Source organism: Sylvia atricapilla, chromosome 8 (genome assembly GCF_009819655.1).
Source record: "Sylvia atricapilla isolate bSylAtr1 chromosome 8, bSylAtr1.pri, whole genome shotgun sequence".
NCBI classification, from domain to species: domain Eukaryota; kingdom Metazoa; phylum Chordata; class Aves; order Passeriformes; family Sylviidae; genus Sylvia; species Sylvia atricapilla.
The window spans coordinates 17,118,170-17,141,449 of NC_089147.1; the positions used below are offsets into that span (position 1 = coordinate 17,118,170).

Consider the following 23,280-nt stretch of genomic DNA (forward strand, 5'->3'; position numbering starts at 1 on the left):
AGTAGAGACAAAAAAAAAAAAAAAAAAAAAAAAAAAAGACATAAAATTTGGAATAACAATGAATGGATTAATTTCAAAAACATAACAGAAACAGTAGCACAGTTTTACTCCAGCATGCTTCCAGGTACAAGTATTATACTCATTTGTACTTCTGTATTGCAAAAAATTATCAACTTTCAGCATTTCTTTTTCAGACTGACACATCTTCATGGAATACAGTAATTTTTCCTCAAAGCATTCGGAGTCAGTCAGACACATGCACCAAAGGTAATGGTAAATAGTAACTTCTACCTTAAAAATCCCCAAGCTTTTATGCTGCCTTAAAGAACATGTTAGAAAACTAATCTCTGCTTCTAGACTGAAAGAGAAACAATGCAGTACAGTCTGAATGGTATGGAGAGACAGCATGTACCTAAGAATGTCACTTCAATCCACAGTAACTTCATCTCCTTTTCTATCACAATTAAACCTCCTGTAAGACATTCTACCACATATGACAGGAAGAACCTGTCAAGTTGCTTAGAAAATAACTCTACTTTCTAATCCAAGGAGAGTTAGAGAAAGTCCTCAGCCAGCCTTACAAGGAAGGGCTTACAGGCCATGCAGCAAGCGCAAGATCTTGAGAGAGTGTGATTTAGCAACCGACAGGAGAGATACCTGGAACTGATACCAGGAGTTAGATTAAGACAACTGTAAGAGGAAAGCAGCTACAGAAATCCTGTGCACAGCAGTAGCATAGCATAGGGCAGGGTGCACTCTGTAATGGAACATCAGTGATGCCCTATGGAAGAGATGCTTCCAAGGAGGTTTCCTTTCCCAGTGTAATAACTTGCCATATCATGCCCCAGGCTCTTGAAGACAGTGACATAAAAAATCTTAAACTCCTAAATGAGAGTTATGGCCTTAGATTTAAATATGAATTATATCATTATGTTTTACCTTCAGTTCTTTTTGCAGCTTTATTAATTCCTCATTTTCATTTATGGTTTTCTCCTCATTTTTGCTCATCTTTTGCTGCCAGTCACTATTGCACCGGTTAGTTAGCTCTCTATATTTCTGCTTCCATGTTTCCAGTTCTAGGCAGAACACAAAATGAGTTTACTTAATGCATAATTTTAAAAATGTATTTGAACATGTTCCCATCCTAGTAAAACTGCTTGTATTTATCGGCTATGATCACAAACAGCAGCCTTGTAGGAAATTGCTATTTGTTATGCAAAAGTAACACCTAAATAGCAATTGATAAGTAAAACCAGAAATGTAAAGCAGCTATCACAATACGCATTCAAAACAATTTTCCTTCCCTGCTCGCTTTCCATGGAGAGATTACCTAAAATTAATCTGTTGGTCTCTTCTAATTGGGCTTCAAGCACATGATCTTGCTCAGTCTGAGTCTTTTCTTGTTCTTCTAATGTCATCCGCATATCTTCAATTATTTTTTCCTTTGCACACAGATCTGAAAATTTGAAAATGAATTTACAGATAAGCTTCCCCCTAGTTCCCACCATTCTCTCCCAAACTACCTTAAGTTACAAGTCATTTCTCCACTCCCTGAGATCAAAAACCCTATTATAAGGAAATAGAGCATCTATACTGAACTATCCACATCCCAAATTCCTAAGTGATTCTATTCTCACCAGTTTAATTTATATGTGTGTTTTGGTGTTAAATATCACACTCTGGTTTGGATGGCTATGAGAAATTGCCTACTGTTTCTTAATCTGCAACTGTTTCTTTGCTTACAAATAGCAATTCAATAAAAATTACTCTCTGGCTGTGAGATTTTAATGTCCAGGTTGGAGCGTCTCTGTACTCTAAAATATAAATATACAAGGGTCTCCAAATTTGATATTGACATGATCACTCATGTTGTCATTGCACACACACACACAAAATTGGAAAAATAACAGCTCTTTCTGACCTTTATGCGTTTTCTCGTACTGTTTGGAGATTTCTTCCAGCTTTTCTTTATTCAACTGCTCCTAAATATCCCATTGAAAGCAAATTAAAGAAACAAATACATATGCTAGAAATTAATAGCTTTTCATTTTGAATTTAATAAATAATAAGTAATGCATTTAAAACAAATACTCCCAAATGAATATAGTATAAAGCAGCATTCCAGCTGTTTAAAAAATAAAGAGACATTATTACTAACATATCTAAGTGTCACTAATTAGAATCTCAGCAGGTATTAAGTATTTATTTACTAGAACGATTGTAAAATTGTTTTAAATAAGTCCTGCATGAGAATTTCTTTAAACATATTTCATTCATCTGTTAAAACTAATTTCAGATAGCTATTCTTATTTTGACCCCAGCTTCTGTAAGCTTTCTCCAGTTGGTTGGAAAACTTGCCTCATTAATAGATTAGCTAAAAAAATTAAGAGCAAGTAAAATGTTATAAAACAAAATACCTTTTTAAGTTGCAGCATTGTGCGCTGTTTGAACTCTAATTCTTCACTAAACTGCTTTTTAATTTTCTCAAGTTCATCAATTTGTTTCCTCAGGGATTTCTCCTGAGTTTGCATTGTACACACCTGCAAAAAGACAACAAGCAAAACTTATATTTATTATAAGCTTTTTACAATCTCTGTATGTTATCTAGATAACTAGCCATTTAAATCAGAGCTAAATTTTTGCATATTCATTAGCTCTCAAGGGCTAGTAGTTGCCAAGCAAAGATTGTCTAAATGCATCACTCCAAATAGCCTTATTATGAATTGTTTAACATCCATAGATTGAGACTTGTGAAAACAGGTTTTAATTACAGAAGCCCAAACTTGCAGAAGAAACATTTTGCCTAAGGTTACCAACCTCTTTTTGTACTTGTTGAATTTGCTTCTTGGCATCAGAAAATTTCTCTTTCAAATCTGTGTATTCTTCCTCTTTCCTCTGCAAATCTTTTGTCAAACTTTGTACGAGGGCAGAGCTTTCAGAAAGATCTTTACGTAGCCTTGAGTTAGAAATCAGGAGATATAAATAACATTAGTCTTACATATTAGCTCAAGCTCTTTGCTGGTTTTATTTGTAAATAGAATCTCAGCTTTATGAGATCAATGGCAAGCTTTGTAATTTCACATTTGGATTCAATGCCTTACTATACAAGCCTGAAGTAAACTGCTTAGATTCACTTCTGAACACGCAATTTTTAAAAAATATTATCTTTTTAAGCACAGTAGAACAACCATTTTTATCATTAGGTGACCTTACAAATTAGAAAAGCCCAAGGTAAAAATCATATAAGTTTAAAGTTAATAACTACACCCCAGTTCTTGTAAGTATCAAGATGAATAAAAAAGAAAAGTGGAAAAAAAAAAAGCATTGCAATAAATCCTGGCAATGCAAGTTTGCAAAGTAAAGAATAATTTTGATGGGTTTATTTTTAAGTGATCACATTTATTTCAAAAAGTTTCCATTAAGACATGTTGGACTTTTAAACTAACTAAAGGAAAGTTTTTCAAGTCCTATAAATTACAATACAATACAAGCCCTCACAAAAATAAATCCTTTCAAAGCTTCGCCAGCACAGGGTTAAGGATCATCAGACCATGCTAAACTGTGCTTTGGAATATGTGCAGTACCCACAGATATGGCACTAAAAAAAACCATAGTCAGAAGGGCTACGTAGCATCTTAAAGCTATTTTTACATAATTGCAATTTCCTTACCATATAGCAAATATAAGCTCTCAAATGCATGTAATCTCCTATTTCTTATAGATTTAAAAGGTAGTGGGTGCTGAGGAAAGTTCTACCCTCTGCACTCATTATTCCTTCCAGTCTTCTTTCTGTTCACCTAGCTGTTCACCTAGAAGAGCTGTTCCCAAAACCATCTGTTTACTTCCTGGGCTTTTTTCCCCCAGCCTTTCTTTCTTTCCTTTTACCATTCGGTCTTCCCAAAAAAACAACGTCCTACTTTTAGACAAGTCACAGGATACAATGTTGCACTATGCCATTTCCTTCAGAAAGGGTCTGCAACAAAACTGTTAGAAATCCTCAAATAATAAATTTCATTGTATGCTCCTATTTCCCTGCACAATAGTTCCACATAATTCAGATGTATATTTTTGAAAGAATATACAAACAGGTAAGGAAAACACAGCCAGCAGAATATCCAAATATAAAATTCAAGTAGTGTATAAAAACTTCTCAAAGAAGCAGCTTGGTTAATCAAGTTTATAAACATGCAAATGTGATATATCAAACTGATGTTAAGATAAGGGAGTTTTAACTTAATTTTATTCCTAAAAGGTTTAAGAGTAATCTCATTATTTACTTACAGCTCTATAGAGTGCATTTGCTCACACTCATTTTTCTCCTTTTCCTGAAGAGCATGCTTCATGGTCTCCAAACTGTTCATCAGCTGTGCAACTTCATCCTTCAAATTTGCCTCTCGTTCATTGAGTTCTTTCAGTTTTTTGTCTACATTGCTGTATTTCTCTTGCAGAACTACTGTATTACTTTCCAGATTTAAAATAGTAGATTCCTTTTCTTTTAGTTCTTCTTGTAATTCTTTCGTCCTGTCATCTTTAGTCCTAAAAGCCTCCAAAAGGCATTGAAATTCTCTTATTTCTCCCTCGTAGTTGGTAACCTTCTCCTGAAACTCTGCAATTACCCTCTGGCTTTCTGCAGCCTCTTTTTCAAAATCCTGGGTTTTCTTCCGGATTTGCTCTCGTAACTGATTAATAAGATCTTTTTCCTTTGCAGACTGCTGATCTTGATTTGTAACCTCATTTAATTTTATTTTTAGTTGATTATTGCAATTCTCACTATCATGAAGTCTCTTCTCTAAGTCCTCAACTTGTTGAAGCAGCTGTTGAATCCGATGACTTTTTTGTGAGGAAGCCTGAATCATAATTTTGCATTCTTCCCAAATGCTTTCAATACTGCGGTGAAAGGAGCTCTCCTGTCTCAGATCTGCTGTAGAAGCAGTTTGGAACTCCATAGGTAGAGGACTCATTTGATCTACCTCTGGTTCATGCATTTGAGGGTCTAAGGAATCCTTCATATTAACTAAATTGATATCCATTGCATAAGATTCTGAGTGACATTTATACAATTCATCTACCTGGGACTGCATTGTTTTAATTTGTGACACTTTGTCAATTATATTTTGTTTAGCGTGTGTTACTTCGTTATTTAGCTGAATAATCTTTTCTTCTTGTTCCTTATTTATAGTTTTTTGTTTGTCCAATGCAGAAAGAGTCTCCTGATATTCAGCTTGACATTGTTGAAGTTTTCCACTTAAGCCAGAAGCCTTTTCTTCAGAAGCAGAGAGTTTGAGATTCAAGTTTGCTATCTGCTGATTTAACTCTTCTTTTTCCTTTTTTTCTCTTTGGCATTGCTCTTCAAGTGCAGCTATCTGATCTTCCAATGCTCCAGTTCTTTCCTTCAGTACTAGCATTTCCATGTAGGTCTCAGAATTGTTAGTTCTCTTTAGATCTTTATGTCCTAAAAACAAAGCCAAAACATTAGGAATAAATAAATCCCCATACAGGTTCAGGTTACTTAAAAACAACAAGGCACTAGCAACACCAGATTGTAATTGCTGTGAAGGAAATTAGCACCACCTAAAAAGCCACACTTCCACAGCATTTTAGTCTTGAAGTTGTTAGAACCTTCTGAAACGTTTTATACACACTAAAATTCCTCGTGGGCTTCTAGGCACAATTTGCAGAAAGAGGTGTTCAGAAGACTTAAAAAAAAGTTTGATACAGTTCTATTCCAGCTTTCTATTCTGCCTCACCAGCAGAAAAAAATTACCTATTTTTACCAGTATTTGCAACATCTAAGAGCCAGGCAATAACCAGTTTCCACCTCCTCTGATTCAACAATTCCTTTAAACAGAGCTAGCAATACCCATCCTCCATTTCGGGGAGCAACGGTGTCATACACCTTTCTGAGAAGTTTTATGCCCACTCTATATCACCTTACTTTAAAAACAATGCTAAAAATCTAGCAGAAGGTTTTTTTTGCTTTGTTTGGAATCTTCCTCTCTTCTACATTCAATAGGTTTCTAAACTAGATAAAAGGATAACTACCAATGGCCACACCTAATATGCTGCATATAAAGTTCTCCAAGAAAGATTTACAACGTGTCATTCCAACCCAAAAATTTCCATTAAGATTGTCTTCCCAAAGTAATGAGCCATTTTAACTAAAATCACATGTATTTCATCACCTTCAAAACTGACTCCACCCACATTTCACACAAGTGTTTTAGAATCCAATTGTGTCCCTTTAGTAACATGCATGCTATGTTTTATTATTAAATCAAGACTGACTAAGGATTAGAGCATCACAGCTATATAACTACAGAGAGATACTATGGATTCTTCTGAGTACTGCTCCCAGTAAGGTAGAGTTAGGCAGTCATCTCACTTTGGGACCCTTAAGCACAGGTGTACTGCACAGAAACATCCTCTGAACAGATCCAACAAGTTGTATAGTCAATTTCAGACACAAAAAAAGGTCATTCTGAAGCATTAGCAATAGTGTTTTGGTTTTTGAAAGTCAACAGGACACTTTCCTTCTGCTTGTCCATAGTTTTCCTATTATAAGACACATCAAGTACTTCTGTTAGCTCAACCACAATAGCAGCCTTACTATAGCACGTAAGGTCATATTTTTAAATCCTACAAGATTAAAAAATTTGGATTTGGAAATGGCTTTCTCTGAAAGCCCAGTTGTGCAGCCCTAAGAAAACCGATCAGACAAAATACAGGTGAGGTGTCTTAACAAAGGGTTTGTCAGATCCCTAGCCTTGGCTTCAAATGACACTTGAAGTTGTACAAACAGCAGAAATGCCCTACTGGATGACACAGCATCAGCTGACCTAGTCTGATATTTTTACCTCATTTTGCTAGTACTGGCAGGCCCAGCCATTTTCTGGGGACCTTTCTTGACATTGAAGAACTGAGATAAGACAAGCCTACTTAAATCTTTCTGTATCCATAATACATGAAGATAGTTGCTTCAGATACATGCACCTAGTTGCTGTTAGCTTAACTAACCATACCTGCACTATCTGCCTCTCTGATCTTCCAGGGCAGCAAACATCAGAATTTCAATACTCTCTGCACAAAGCGCTTTTTCAATGGAATCACAGAAGATCCTTAATTCAAAGGGATCCTCAAGGATCATCAAGAGCAGGGTTGCTCTCCCAGCCTCTCACTCCCCACTCTGTACTTGGAGCCAGGGTTTCCCTGTCCCAAGTGCAGAATCAGGCACTTTTCTTTGTTAACTTCATAGGGTTGGTGATTACAGAGGTGGGCAATGTGTCTTGATCTCTATGCAGGGCTTCCCAGCCTTTGAGGGAGTCAACAGCTATCATTGCCAAACTTCAGATAGTTTTGGGCCCTGCATCCAAGTTGTTTATGAAGATGCTGAACAGAACTGGGCCCACAGAGCTCTGGGGAGCCCCACTAGTGCCTGGAAGCCAGCCTGATGTCAACCCCATTTACTAGAACTCCTTACACCATAAACTTAAAACTGATCTGCTACAAATGAGAGCTCCCTTGTTCTTTCACTGCACAATGTAATGAATGGTAGTCAAACATTTCGTTTATTCACTGTATCCTCATTTTTCTGTGATTGTGTCAATTGGATAATTCCCCTTTTACAGAAAGGAAAGGTCTTTCACCTTCCTTTCGCACATGCTTTCCATAGTTCTATGAGAAACCAAAGCCAAGCTGGGTCCTGAAGTCAAGTTAGAGGCAGACAGCTCTTACAAATACCATTTTGCACAAGTCCCATATGGCTCAGTCTCAATAATATTTTATTCACCTGATAAGCTCACAGCTAAAGCAAGAACAGCAAAAAGACTGAAAGTGCAAGCATGAGAGTTGTACAAAATACACCACTTGTGGACTTTAGCTTTCCACTTGAATGGGAGTAAAATCAATTTTTCTCCTTTGCCAGCACTGTCACCTTGACCAGAGCTGGTGTGTTCATAGCATGAATACAGAATGAAATGTCAAGGTTCACAGCACATACTGTATGACTGAACAGTCAGTAAGTCATTGACATCTTTGATGCTTGCGTAGGCAATTTACAAAAACTTGAGCAAGACATGCTACTTTCTCAGAAGTCCAGCAACAGAAAATTTAGTACAACTGTTAAGAAATTGCCTAAGAACTACAGCTGGGTATGCAGGAACATACACAGACAAGAAAAAGCATCAGAAAGGAAAGAGTCTAAAAACTAACTTTTATTTACATCGTTTAGGAATAAATGATATAGGGCCCTCTGCAAAAGAGGCCTATAAACTACATTTAGAGAAAAATTACTTCCTTTTACAGTTTAACATAGGTTTCTTCCTCAGAGCATAATGTTTATGCTTCCCAACCATTTTTTTCTGTTCTGGAATAGTAATCAATCTTTTTTTGAAGACCTCTTCTTGAGTGATGGTGGAAATGGTACCTTTCTTTGTAGGTGGCTCTTCCTCTGCAGAAGGCTTATTTTGCAAGCATCGTTTTCTTCCCACTTCCAATACAGTTTCTTCACAATCCTTGAGCTGGCTGCTTTCAACCACTTCATTAGAGTGCTTTTCTGCTAATTGTCTCTTAATGGTAGTCAAAGTGCTCTCCTGTGTTAAAATAGGATTAATTGCTTGGAAGATGTACAGATTAAGCTTTTAAGTGCTCAGTAGCTTTTTCTAGACAAATATTTTCACAAAACCTTATGGTTAAGGTGCATAGGGGTTGTGAGAGGAAAAGTCAGTGAGTTAAACAAAGAGCTCCTGCAACTCCAGATACTAAGAAACACAATACTTTGTATCATACAGGAATCAGAGCAAGAGACGAGAGAACAACAAAACACAAGACTTTGATTAAGAGGACTTAGTTTACCATTTGAAAACAATTTTCAGAGTCAAGAGAGTTGATGAAATTCCCAATTAGTTGAAAGGGCACACAGCTTGTTCTACAAATTCATCACTTTCTGATCATGGTTGGTAGAGCTGGGAGCTTTAACAGCCTTCAGCAAAGCCACAAATCATTTTTGTCATGACACATTCGATGCAATTTGAAAGCCTAGTCAGCTCTGCCATACATACTTTAGATATCTATTTGACTAAGAAAAAAGTTGTTTACTTGCAAGATGACACAAGTGGCAAGCCATGTGGTTGTTGAGGACCAATTATTCATGTACAAGTACTTCATTAAAAAAAACCACAATAGACTATAGAGTTGAGGTTTGTGGTCATGTTTAAAATTTCACATGCCACACAGTCTCACAGAGCCACTGGACAGCTAAAGCCTTGCTCTTGGAAGGAGCCATAATAGTAAGTCATGACACTGCACTCACTCTTGGAGCATTCATACTATTGACAAGCAGCTGTGAGGCTGAGAGAACACAAGATAAAGTATGGCCAAAGCTTTGAGTTTACAGTGTAAGAGAAATGGATCAGAGTGCTGACTAAGTTTCACTTAAAATGTTCACAAACCTACTTCAGGTTACTAGACATCAGGCTCAAAAAAAATAAAATCCCAAAAAACCTCTAGATGCATGTTTTTTTATATGTGTACATTTAGCCAAACTAGCTTCCAGCATTCAGCAGATATCATTAGACTATACAATTCCAAGTTTTATTAATTACATCAAAAGCAGAGATACCCATGTCATACCTTAATTTAAACTCTGCTCAATACATTCACATTAACACACTTCCCTTGTAAGTATGAAAGCATGTTGGTGGGAGGAATACACTGATTTTTTCCTAATTTACACAATTATTTCTTTTTTTACATTCTTAAATTCTAACTTCAACTAAAATTGACCTTTTGTAGCAACAGAACCTCATTTTCTTTCTCTTTTATTCAGACAGCAATACACTTCCTCTATTCCCACTCATTTAAGTTCTCACAGTTAGGTCTTTTTTTTTAAATGGCTTTTCAGACTCTCATCTGGAGTCCTCCAATAATAACTTCAGATCAGTACTTCTGAAAGTCTCATTATTTACACACACCCTTGCTAATATTTTGCTGTGGCTTTAGTTTCAGTGCCAACTGACCTGCTATCAGTGGAAGTAGATAATTATTTAAAGAAAATTCCAATTTTCCAAGGTAAATCCATTATATGCACATATTAAGATTTTTTTGTATAAAAACAATTAAGATGTCTAATACTTACATAGTCTTTTATGATTTCTTCTGAACGGGTTACCTGACTTTGTAGTCTCATAATAGTTTCATCTTTCTGCTTCACAATGTCAATCAGTTCTTGAATCCTTTCATTTTGTATATTCATTTTCTTGAAAGAGGAAAAAAAAGTTCAGTGTTAAATTGAACTCTACCACACTTTTTAGAAGCAAGATCAGTTAAACCACGTTTGAGATAAAAAACCTGCTAGAAGTAAAGTTTAACAGCATTTCAAGTTATTGGAATTTTGTATTAAAGCAAATAATTTTGCACAAGTGATTTTTTGAGAAAGTTACCTCAGTTGCTTCTTTAAGTTGCTCAGCAGACTCATCCAACTTAATCCTCTGTGTTTCAAAACCTGTAACAGAAAAAAAGCCTACATCACATAATCAGCCATCACAGTTTATTCAGTTATCCATGTCTTTGTATCTTCTGGTACTTCAGTAGTTTTTGAATACATTTATTTTCAAGTTCACTTCTACTAGGACATTTTAGAAGTTGTTTACATTTTCTGAGCTGGACAGTTGGGCCTTGCAACCCACTCAAAATACAGATCATATCACAAGACCTCTGCCAAGGTCATTAGGAGGTGCAGCTAGTTTTTCCTCCAAAGTTGCACAGGATGCCTGAAGACACTACATCAGCAAAATGTAATGAAGTACAGGAATTACAGTACAACAAGGAAACCAATAACTTTGATGTTTTACCCCACAGTTCTTAAATCTGCAATTGACAATTTCAAGTTCTAGCTTAAAAATGCAATAAGCAAGGCCTGTAGAATTGTTTAACCTGAACATACACAAAACAATGGATTACCACCACTATATATATGACTTGGTTACACAATCCCACTTAGTGAGATTATTATTCTTATTTTACAGTACTCAGTAATTTTTATTTTTTTTTTTAACATGACACTTAGGCCCAGCTTACCTTTGGATTTCTTTTCCATCTCTTCCTTGGTCTCAACCAGCTCAGCAGATATTTTTGCCAGTTGTTTTTCCAGACATTCTATAGTTTCCTGTGGGTCCTCTAAGGATACAATGTACTGGTGTGCTACTTCTGCCTGATTTTTGATATCAGTGATATCATTTTGCAGAGAATCAATAACACCCCCAAAATCAATGTAGGCACCTGTGTCTGTGCTGTTTTCTTCATTCTGAAAGAAATTATATTTATCCAGAAATGGCAAATAATTACACAAAAGCCATTATTTCTACAGAAAATATGTAAGAATGTTAGGAAATCTAATATATAAGTATAGTTAGAATTCTGACTTCAAGATCATCTTGTGGGTTTATATGCACTGTCAGTTTCTGTCTACCTTCACACACCAGTTTCCAGTATCAAGCTAGAGCTACTTTATAACATTTAATGACCCACCATTACATTCCCCCTTATATTTCCACAAAAACATCCCCTCCAAGTTTCTATAAAAGTTAGGATATTTTAAACCAATGAGAACATTGAATGAACAAAGCAAGCAAACTGTTTTAGAAGGAACATATCTGAAATTTTCATATGACATGAAAAGTTTGTGAGGTCAAGTAAGTCTGTGGTAACTTAGTATGATAAGCTATACAAAAAAGACTGACTTTACATCTTATCTCTATTTTTTTTTTTTTAAAAAGGGTTTCAAACTCTCAAGAGACAGACTCAAGTTAAGAGTCTAGGTATGGCTTAAGTGGATGAATAACTCCCATAGCTTCAGTTGTAGCTACTACTGTCCTAAGAGAGGTCTCTGACACTACAGCACAGTCTGTATGTCAGCCTCAAAGAATTTAAATAGGCATTAAATGCAATGGATTTTATAGCTTAAAAACTTCAGATTTTTCCTCAATTTCTTTGCATAGAATAATTGTCACTTTGTGCTGGAAGAATGCAGAAAAACCCCAAAATTCATGAATCCCAAGGCTCAGCAACCTCATCTATAAAATAAGACAAACATATCTTGTTGAGGACACAGTTACATTGTGTGCAATTCCTTGAAACCATCCCTGGTATTTCTTGAGAAATACCATGACCATAACAGGTAGTCAGTAAAAGGGACATTTGGGGCAGACAGATAAAAATACCAGAGTTCCAGCTTGCTCACTGCAGGGCCGATCTTGTGATTCACTTTTGTCATCTGCATTTTTAGTATAACTATTTACAAGTTCCTTGAAGATTTCCAGGCGTTTTTCAGAATTTTCTTCAAGCTTTGCTCGTTCATGAGAAAGGCACTCTCTAGAGTAGAAAAAAAAGTAAGTCAGCTAAAAGCTAGCCATCAGAGAGGCTAAGGAGTTACTAGCATAGCTGCCTATAAACAAAGATGCTTTCTCCTTTATTTTGGCACAACAAAACAATGCTGCTACTCTAGACCAGAAGTTTATTTCACACATGCCAGAAGAATAAGAGGGATACAAATACACAGATTATGGATAGCACTTAACAAAAAGCATTTTTTCTAAGCTGCTTGAGACAGTATGTTTGGAGTATCACTAAAACAAAAAGGAACCAAAGAATTTGCAAATGTCACTCTTCCTACAACTTACCAAAGCAAGTCTTCCCTTAGAGTTCTACAGGGGAAAAAAACCACTGCTTAAAATTATATACACACACTCCTACCCATCCCACAGAAAAATTAAAGTCTTTTCTAAAGAGCATTTTTCCTGAGCTCATAATCCAAACATAAACCAACACACGAACAGATGCAGTAGATGATCAGATCTAGCAGATGACTGTGGTCTCTTACAATCAAGAGAAGTTTAAGAAATAAGTAAGTTTACTTTCACTTTCTTAACAAGTATATTTAAAACCACTTGAAGCCACCTTACTTGAAATCCATTTCCCGCTCAGCAAAATAATGTGTAAATTCTTGTATTACTTCTTCACGAATTTTTATTTCCAGCATCAACTTATTTTTCTTTTCAGTAATAAGTTTGTTCCTCAGCTCTTCCACCAGATTCACCAGCATCTAGAATTACAATTAGCATTATGCTTTTCATAAAGAAATACTTTATCTCAAGTGAGATTTTTCCCATTCCTCAAACACTTCAATTTACTCTGCAGCTGGAAAAAGTTTTTCCAGTTCTTTTTTTAGCTAATTCGTGAACAGAAGGATTTATGAGTAGTTTGCAACACCTGTTTGGTACTAACACAAACACTTAGGTTTGCACAGAGTGGGTATTTCCAAAGAACACCAAGTTTACAATGAAAAATATCTTTAAAGACAGGCTTAAGATACACAGAATTTGGACTTTTTCTCCAGATGCCCCTTTTTGGATAGTAATGAAACCTCCACAAAACGGTCTCTAGTCCTCTGTTCCCCTACTCCTTGTCTTCCCCAAAAGTGACTAAAATTGCTGCTGCTTCAAGAACAGCATACAGAGTTTTTTTGAGCATAAAAAAACAAAGGAACAATTTTGTTTTGCTAAAACCCAGGAAATATCCTGTGTATTGACCATAGGATACCAAAAGAAGAGAAAGCCAAATCTGCAATTCTTACTGCTCAGTTTGCACTTGGACACATTTCATAGTTTTACCAAGGCATAAGTAATCCCACTTATAGTTTCAAACACTGGATTTAGGTAGAATAAGGTGATGAGGGGGAAGACAAAAAAGAAAAAAAAAGTGAGATGGAGGAAACCAGAAGAATACATCGCTTCAAGGCTTCACGCTATACTAATTCTTATAGTACCCCTAGCACATACCATGTATTTTTCTTTTGCAATAACAACTTCATTTCCTTCATTTTTCTGCACTGCTTCTTCTCTTGACATACTGGGCTTTTCCTCCATCTCATTATCATCTTCAAACACATCTTCCAAGGTTCTGTCCCATAGGATAGTAGCTCTTTTCCTTGGGATTGGCATTCTAGTGACATTGAGCAGTGATGAGTCTCCTGCCAATTTCTGGCCAAATGACTGATCTTGGGGAAGAATAGATGTGTCCATAACTAGAACCTACCCAGAAAGTCAAGAACAAAAAGATATTGGCGTTTTTTTAAAGCTCCATTGGCACTTTGAAGACCTGCTGCACTCTCCTATAGGTCTCCTGAGCAGAGCACTCTCCCAGTTTATCTATTTTCCGTTCAGGATCACTACTTAGACCAGTTTCCAGCTAGAGTACAAAGTTGTCCCATTATAGCCTAAGCCTTCTTTGGATCCCAGGAACACCAAATTTCATTAACTGGATAACCTACACGAGGCAGCAACAGATCATCATTCCTGTACTTTGAGCTTCCAGTTGCATTACATGAACACCATCCTACAGAATCTATTTCTTTAACAGCTCTATAACCGCTACAGTCTACAGTCTGCTCCTTCTGGTATTGTATTTAACCTGCCCAAACTCCAAAGCCATGGACCTGTCAACAAAACTCTTCCATGGCTTCCACTGATCCTCCACACATCTTCCAACTTTGTCAAAGTTTCATCACTGCACTTACTCCTGACTCTGCTTCCACCTTCCCACTGAAGCCTCTGAACATAAAGACAATCTTTCATATTCTTTGGTGCTCAATGTATTTTATCAGTACTTCAGATGAGAAATATTCCACGTTAAGATAGCAGTAGCATATGAGACAACTAGAAGTGAGAGCATGTTTTATCTCCAGAAGAAATTTACCCAGATTTCAGGGAAATTCTTCAAAATATAGTAAGTTCCTTATTAGGCTGGATGTTTCATAGGAGTTACAAATTTTCAGTAGATGCTTCCACCCCCAATGACCCAAAGTAAAAAAAAGTCCCAATAAAGCCTTTTTAAAAGCTCTACGAGATAAAGCTCAAACCAGTGTCATTAGAAATAGGACTACAGTATGACACAAAAATCCAATAACTAAATTCACATTCCTAAAAGTGAGAGAACCTGCTCATCAAAACAAATCGAAATTACTGAACAAGACAGACTACAACACTTACTTTTTGTGCAATGGCTGAGAACTTTAGCACATTGAGCGTTTCCTCATACGCTGATGCACATTTGCTGATGTTTACTATCATGTACACCTTCCCCTTTCCACTGAAAAAGCCTTGAAGGAAATGAGTTAGCTTACTTTCCCGAAAGGGTATGTGCTGCTGCAACCTTTAGAAAACAAAAGAACAGATGATCAGAAGTTTAGTAAATTCCAGTCAGTGTAAAACTATCCAGCCTGAAGACTTGAAAGTTTCACTCTTACTATGCTACTAGTGACAAGGGTGTTTTAAATATAAATTTTAAAATTAAATTTATTCCAAAGTTGGTTTGATAAGCCAAGCTCGGAACAAGTAAGTAAAATTGCTAACATCTACACCAGCATGTTTAAAGGATGTTATAATCCAAGTCATTTAACTGAAAAGCAAAAAAGGCAAGTTTAAAGATAACTTTGGTACATCAACAAGACTACAGTATGGACATCAGAAATCCATACATTTTTCCTACCAAAAATTTAAGTGTTACTATAGTACATTTTCAACAATAGCTTTTAAATATTGTAGGCAATACCTAAAAAACACAACCAGTTGGCAATTCATAGAAGGACTTACTTTGACTGCTGAGAGTTCTTGAGTGCATTAATACATTTGCCTAGAGTCAGGAGAGAGGTATTTATATTTCCACTCTCTTTTAACCTGTCACCCTCATTGCGGGTCTTGGTATATCTCTCAGAACCAGCAAGATCACACAATGACAACCTGAAAGCAGACACGGAAGAATCACTGCATTTGCCTAAAAGATGCACAAATTATCAATTTTTAAAAATTACCACTTTTCCTCATCCCCCTTGAAGTTTGCTTCCCTAATCAAATTTTCCTGCTATTTTCTGCTAAATATTTGCCCAATATGCTTCCTATTCCACCCCACTCACACCTTCATCCTCTTCCTTCTGGGGACTTGCATGAACTCAGGAGTAAAGAAGTCTGGCAGAACCTTGTGTTGAGCAGAGGTGACAAGACAGAACAGCATTGACACCTGATGGCTTGAGGGAGAGGGGCAAGTACTGGGTGAGGGTGGAAGTGGAGAGGACCATACATGCAGGAGGCTCTGCCAGTGAGCACTGAGTGCAGTAACACCACATCAACATGGAAGATAAGTGATGACTGCATCACAAGAGAGACAGTTCAGAACTTACTCATTGACTCGGGTCACCCTTGGTGTTCCTGAATCTTCGATTTTTAGTACTTTAACTGTGAATATGCTGTGACTAAAAAAAGAAATTGAAATCAGCAGAGAATACGTGCAAAATGTTGTTTGATCTGTCAATATACCTAAGTATACACAATCAGATACAAACTTTTAAAGACATGTTTATGTAGCATGTATTTTGCTTCTTCCTCAGATACTTAGAAAGAATAAAGTCAATTGCATTTGTAGAATATCTGATAAAACACTGTGGGCTTTAGTACACGTTCACCCTACTGAAGGATTGAAACCCTCTGGCTTAAAAACCATCGTGTCACACACTGCTAAAGGACCAAAACTGATACCTAGACCTTGTTAAAGCCTCTTCCCTTCCTAAAATCCATAAGTCATGCTTTAGTTTCTCCTCCCTCCTCCCCACCATACTACGTCCAATACTATTCAAAATGTTTCTTACCTTCTGCTGGAGGAATTATTTAGTTTTGTGCTTGCAATACTCTGGTGTTTCAACCCCAGTTTTAGAAGTCTGAAAGCCTCTTTAGAGTCAGAAATCTGAACCCACTGCAGATCTTCAGGAAGAACAAACAGGATAATACTTATAATAATAATAATATATTTTTTTAGATAACATCACCAAAACAAGCATATGGGGATAACAATGCAAAGGAAGGACACTACATTTACTTGAGGCACAGAAACATTTTACTACACCTACTTCAGACAGAAGTTGTGATGACAAATCAGACCAAAGTGTCTCCTCTCATAGGAAAGGAAGGGCAAGTACATCACATCATCATTCTATTAACACATTCAATATGTTCCATTCAAATTAAGTGAGTAACTTTAACCTGAGCACAGACAAGTCAAAAAAGTAAGGTCTAATATCAGTAGAAAGCCCTACAGTCATATTCAGCAAGGCAGAACTCTACCTTCTAAATCCTAAAAGAAAGAACAGCTTCTTCAATTTATAGTTGAAAGGGGGAAATGGAGGAAGATGGAGGAAGATGAAGTCAGACCATATGTCTGAAGGCTGCTTCTCAATAGAGAATACTGAAAAACTCCCAGAAACAAAAAAAATCTAAAATCCTGTTGAATCAACTATAAATACAGTTAAGAAATACTAGCCGTAAAAAAAAAAAAAAAAAAAAAAAAAAAAAAAAAAAAAAAAAAAAAAAAAGGCAGCAAAGCATTAAAAAAAAAATTCAATTGTTTCCAATATTTCTCTCATTTCAAAGAAATATCAAGGCAGTGGAGTGCAGAGGCTTTTAACAGTTCCAGTTAAGAGTAAAGATAAAACAGTATTAAAGGCAGAGACACTTCTGTGTATGTAGATTGTAATAATTTTGTTATTGAGTTTTCTAATCTGAACATCATTACAGGTAGAGCCAAATTACAATTTGCAATATATTCCACTCACCTTTTACAAAAGAACATCCCTTAATGTCTTGAGCAAGGCGGAGAGTTTTTCTTTTCTTGTCACTTGATAGAGGAATCAGTAGATCATAAAAACATTCATTGTAAATCTCGAAAAATGAAACCCAAACAGAAAACTTGATGTAACTTCTTGTAGTTGCGATAGATTGTTCCAAGTCTTTTGAGATATCTTCCAAATCTGACAAGTACAAAACGTTACAAACCAATATAAACCTATTAAGTGCTTATAAAAGAATTAATAAGTAAGAATTGATACAACAAGCCTTCCAAAATCCATTGAAGTTCCCACCCCATTTCTTAAATATCTGCAAGTAATATGCTCAAATATCTGCAAGTCATATGCTCATATTCGCAAGAGACACCTACTCTACTGCTTCCTGTTCCACTTTTAAACTCTATCAACCACACAAAACTTGGATAGAATTAGTCAAATTTCTTCAACATCTTCAGAAGACAAAACTAAACTGATAAGACACAATTTTGACTTTTTAAAGTAAACCTGGTATTTAAGTAGTTTTTTAATGCTAGAATTAAGTTTGTATAACTACATCAGTACCCTAAAAGCCTGTCAGGATACCACTAGGTCCCACAGCATAAGTGGTACTACTTTGCTATAACTTCAGCTCATTTAATGCCTATTCAGATATTCTTCTAACCATTTTATCCTTGCATTTTCTGCCCAGATTATTTAGTCACTATCCAATTCACAGGCAGATAAGGTTGACAAGAAGTCACTTTATTAACATAGGCCAGAAGTCAGTTATTGACCTTAAAAAGGCTTATTTGCCAGCTTTAACTGCAAAACTGTTATGTAAAACATACCCTTAGAATCCATAGGTGCTTTGCTGCTAGTGTTAATCTGATGGTCCACCTGCAAAAGAAAATAAACTTTAAAATATACTGTTGTCAGTACAAGTTATTTCTAACAGCTCTAGTGTATTACTAGATGGGAATACAGCATGGTTGCAATATGCCAGTGGAAAGACCCTGGTTACACACCAGGTGTAGTTCAGTGCAGTGTACTCTGCTGTTAACAGGGCTGTTCTTATCTCACACACGCCCCTGCCACTTTCCTCACAGCAGTATACAGCATTTCAACTTGCTGACTTGCAAACAGTCTAGCCACAGAAAACTAGAGGAGCAGGAGCCCCTCACATAAACAGGGTGACTTAAGAGGATGATTCAGGACTCCAATTGCAGTTTTAGGCATTAATTTTAACCTGGTAAATCCAGGGAACTCTGAATTCTTTTATTATTCATATTTTGCTAATATTGGATTTTATACTTTTCCAGGTTACTTGGCTAACCCTTAGAAATAAAGATAAATGTAGAATACTCATTCACCTGAATACTGAAATGAGCAACTTATTGCTTCATGATATGTGTTGAAAATAAATGCTATAGTTCAAATAATGTCCAGGTTTTACTAAAAGAATTTTCTTTCACTATAAAAAAAAAAAAAAAAGTAAGCCAAATAACTATAGCTGGAGCTTAAGAGCTTCATACATACACTCCCTCCCCAAGTCTTAGTTTTGAATAGTTAGGTTCTTTTCAGACACAGAACTGCAAATGGAAGTGACCTAAGAAATGAAATCCGTCTACTGAAATAAGTATGCTTAAGAGAATAACGTGAAATAGAAACCAGGTATGGTTTGGTTTAGTTTTTTTAAGTGTTCTGTCAAGGGTATATTTCATACTAAATTTTTCAAATAAAAAATTAAATTATTAGGTTTTACACATAAAAAATACACACAAACCCCTGTTGCAGTAGATGCAAAATTTGCCAGTAAATTTGTAGGTTTAAGTGTTGTTTTTACAGTTTCAGAAACTAGAAGGTGCATTCAAACACACACAAAATGTTTTTCTGAAGGCTGACAGAGCTAGATTGAACTTACTCCTGTACTTCTGAAGTGAAGTCACAGAATTTTGCTGCCACCTACCTTGGACTCTGGAGTTAACCAATGGATAAAAATCAAAGCAACAGATACATATGCTTTTCAACACTAGCTTTTACAGCCTAGCATACCACAAGGAAAATGCTAAATTCTTTTTGTAAAAAAAAAGAAAAAAAAAAAAAAAAAAAAGGTACTTTTCTAGTTCCAAGTCCTCATATATGCTCAGTTTTATTTTACATTATTCCACTCATTTCAGAATTAGAAGACACAGAGAAAAAGTTATGGTAATCCAAAATACAGATTCCTCATAACTGTAATTGAACTAAACAGCTTTAGAATTTCAGTCAGCTCCTAAAACTGGAGTGTATTTCTGGACTGCTCAACAGTGAACTGTAAGTAAAACAGCCCAGCAGAAACCCATCTTTAATTCAAACCTTTAAGTCCACTAACTTTAAAGCTCTGCTGCTTCAAACATATTTTTGCTTCCGTAAAGGATATTTGTCCAACTGAAAGGGCAACAACTTCAAAAATATTAATTTCTTTCAAGTATCCTGAAAGACAGTATGCTCTTTAAAGGATCAGACCCTACTAGCATTCTCACAGATAAAGGAGGGACTATTTACATTCAGCTTTTATTAAGCACTAGTAATCCCAGAGGATAAATTATCAGGTGCACAAGCTACAGGAAAGAAAAAACCCAAAAACTTTGCATTTACATGCCTATGAACTATAGAGCCACAAGACAAAAATCCCCAGGAACAGGGCTCATCAGCTCTATTGCTCACTTGATTGCCAGGTTGGCTGCCAGCAAATAGACACATCCATGGTTAAATACAGCCAGTCTCTGCCCACTGTAAATGAAGAACATGGAGCTATCTAAAGATACATGTACTGAGCAATGTAGAAAAGAAAAGTGCTCCTCTACCTCTTTTATTAGACGAAGTAATGAATTTTTAATAGCAGTTTCTTCTCTCACTTGGTTTTCAGTCAGCTTTACATAATCTCTACACCGATAGGGTTTGAGATCCATTGCTGTGTACAGTTTTCCTTGAATACTTTTAAACAACATATCCAGAGTCCTTGGCAGAATACCAACATCATCTTCTGTCCCTGAAAGAACAAACAAAAGAAAAATCCTGTTATTAGAAGGTATTCAGATAAGTGAGGGCAGAAAGATAAAATAAATCTCAAAGCATACACAGAGTTTGAAGACAATTTACAGCATGAAGTGGAGTTTTCTTTGTATTCTCAAGGTAACAACTATCATTAGAGAGTTTTGAAAAATATTTGGCTTTCAGGAACATTCCATGCTCTATATCAGACTATAGACTTTTGACGACTACAAATATTCAAGAGAAGCAAATGGATGGAGACTACATTTTAAATGAAGGAAAAAGTTATAACGTTTCTGCTAGACATAATCCATACTTTAAAAAAAATAAAGTGCTTGCAAGAAGAACTCATTTCTCCTTTTACCTTGGAAAGTGTAAGTTTTCCCAGCATTTGTTACACCATATGTAAAAACAAGCCGATTATATCCATCTAGGAAATCTTGCACTGGTTGCTTCATGGTACCTTCAAAGAATTCTTCTTGGGTTGTTTCAGGTCCAAACACCTGAGCATCACCAAGAAATATTTATACTTGCAGCAATTATTAGAGACTTCTAAAAAACCTTCTATGTGCTGTTAATTTCTAATCTTAAAGATTATAAAGTTAAAAAATAGTTTGCTTGGTATTCAATAATGTAAGTTAAAACAACCTGTACCAGAAATAATTTAAAAACATTTAAAGGCAACTCATTTACTTGTGAAAAAGTGAACTTCTGTAACATTGGTCCTGAAGTTTTCTCACTTAGTCGACTCAAATAATGTTGGGGGGGCTTCAGTACAATATTTGTTGAGTCTTCAAGTGAAACACAGTCCTATTAAAAGGAAACAAGCAATGCAGGCATGAGGAGACTATAAAGAGCTCAGCTGCCAGGAAAAACAAACAAAAACCCCCACAAAAGAAATTTTAAGTATTTTAAAACTGAATAAATATCACACCTCTGATCCATTTTCTTGTTCCAAGGATGTAAAGGGCCTGATACGCAGGCAAACTTGTATGTGACCCTTAGACTCTAAACTGCTCCTCTTAAAAAAAAAAAAAAATACAAGTTAGAAATTTGGTTATTTTCTTAATAATTAGCACATGGAACCAGTTTTATTTCATCAGGCTGTCTTAACCAGACTTATTTGATAACATGGGAATCAAAACTACTTCACTAGATCAGCCTATACAAATACTTAGACCTCTGCAGAAGCTTGCTGTGGTAAGTTAATCTTGCAGCACATTTATGTAAACACTGCATTCCAGCCAACAAAAACATTCTCTAAACTGGCAATCAGCCTCATTCTGAGAAAACAGATCTGCCCAATAGGCCATCAATGCAGTGCCACACAGCTTAGTCTAAAACCCACACATCTCTTTCAAACTAAAAAATAACAAAGAAGGTTTTCATCTTCCCTGTAAAATTCTGGCTATTCTTTATCTATGAAAGGACTAAGGTTATGTTTTAAAAAATAAATATCCATAAGTAAAGTTTTCTTACCTGGCTTGTCTCCGAGCCTGAAGAATCCAAAGAAAATTCAGACGAGAGATCTGTTTTAATATCTTCCACACTTACTGGTCCTGCTCTTGGAGATGGCTCAGTGCTAACAATATAGGATGGTCTGTAAAACCTCCCATTATCCAAAGTTGGTTCCATTCTGCAAGATAAAATAAAACTATTTTGTGCTCTCTCATCACTTAACATAGAACTTCTGAAGTTCCTTCAAAGATGAGTCAGTTTGAAACTGGGAATTAATTTCTTCAAGGAAAAAAAGTTTTCTCCATCCTATTCATAGCAAGTTTCAACTGGCTGGAGAGGAGGTCTACAGGGAGGTTTGCATCATAAATCGAGAACAGCCATTCTTCTTTATAAACAGAAAGCAAATGTTTACCAGGTTAAAGCCCTACATATATACCACAAACATGCTAAAAACCAGTCTGACAAGAAAGATAAAACTTAAAAACCTAATTCCACAACAACTTCATCATCCCATTATAGTGTCCATGAAGAATGCCATGGTCATCTCTGCAGGACTTGACAAATACTTGGTGTTACAAACAAAATATAGCTTAATACAAGACACAGTTCAGAGACATTTCAAAGACTAACAGAATTTTAAGCTATTAAAGGGGCACTAGTATATTAAAAAACTTCATGCCAGAGTATAAGTTGAAGTACTGCTTTTTAGTAATTTTACAGCCCAGCAATTAATTTATTATTCCATAATTTATTTATTTTTGTACATTTTCCCTAACTGAGCAGTGAAATTTGCTACAGAAAATAAAAGTAAAATGATGGAGTGTTGATAGTAGGCAAATTCCAAAATAATTCTTTTTTAAAGGTGTTTTTTTTTAAAATATTGATTTTTTTTCCCACACTTTGCTATTCTATTAATTTTTTCTGTGATAGTATAGATGTGATGGGGCAGCTTTCTTGAACAGATCAAGTTTGAAATAACCCACTGGAAGTTACTAATAGATTATGGCAGCCAAGGATCCAGCAATCAGACACTTACCACAAGACTTTGCACATTTTGAAGCTTTGGACATAATTCAAGGGTCCCTTAGTGCTACACTGCCATGTCTAGGCTACAGCAAAGCATATTAATTGTTTTACTAAATATT

At 35.8% G+C, this 23,280-nt stretch overlaps 1 protein-coding gene across 1 annotated transcript in view; it reads right to left on the reverse strand.

Moving 5' to 3' along the window:
* The window catches only part of KIF20B (kinesin family member 20B), a 30,334-nt gene extending 8,022 nt beyond the window's left edge, over window positions 1–22,312 (reverse strand). Inside the window, exons 1-24 of the mRNA XM_066323862.1 lie at window positions 22,157–22,312; window positions 21,612–21,698; window positions 21,371–21,487; window positions 21,042–21,180; window positions 20,491–20,675; window positions 18,493–18,541; window positions 17,654–17,848; window positions 16,694–16,805; window positions 16,229–16,300; window positions 15,645–15,791; window positions 15,042–15,204; window positions 13,833–14,084; window positions 12,957–13,096; window positions 12,216–12,366; window positions 11,074–11,299; window positions 10,437–10,498; window positions 10,133–10,252; window positions 8,423–8,588; window positions 4,282–5,452; window positions 2,818–2,956; window positions 2,418–2,540; window positions 1,922–1,982; window positions 1,331–1,456; window positions 940–1,076 (exon numbers count right to left, since the gene is read on the reverse strand). Coding sequence (XP_066179959.1) covers window positions 940–1,076; window positions 1,331–1,456; window positions 1,922–1,982; window positions 2,418–2,540; window positions 2,818–2,956; window positions 4,282–5,452; window positions 8,423–8,588; window positions 10,133–10,252; window positions 10,437–10,498; window positions 11,074–11,299; window positions 12,216–12,366; window positions 12,957–13,096; window positions 13,833–14,084; window positions 15,042–15,204; window positions 15,645–15,791; window positions 16,229–16,300; window positions 16,694–16,805; window positions 17,654–17,848; window positions 18,493–18,541; window positions 20,491–20,675; window positions 21,042–21,180; window positions 21,371–21,487; window positions 21,612–21,698; window positions 22,157–22,312 — 4,296 coding nt within the window. The remainder of the gene's footprint in view (window positions 1–939; window positions 1,077–1,330; window positions 1,457–1,921; window positions 1,983–2,417; window positions 2,541–2,817; window positions 2,957–4,281; window positions 5,453–8,422; window positions 8,589–10,132; window positions 10,253–10,436; window positions 10,499–11,073; window positions 11,300–12,215; window positions 12,367–12,956; window positions 13,097–13,832; window positions 14,085–15,041; window positions 15,205–15,644; window positions 15,792–16,228; window positions 16,301–16,693; window positions 16,806–17,653; window positions 17,849–18,492; window positions 18,542–20,490; window positions 20,676–21,041; window positions 21,181–21,370; window positions 21,488–21,611; window positions 21,699–22,156) is intronic.
* Between the last annotated feature and the right edge of the window lie 968 nt (window positions 22,313–23,280).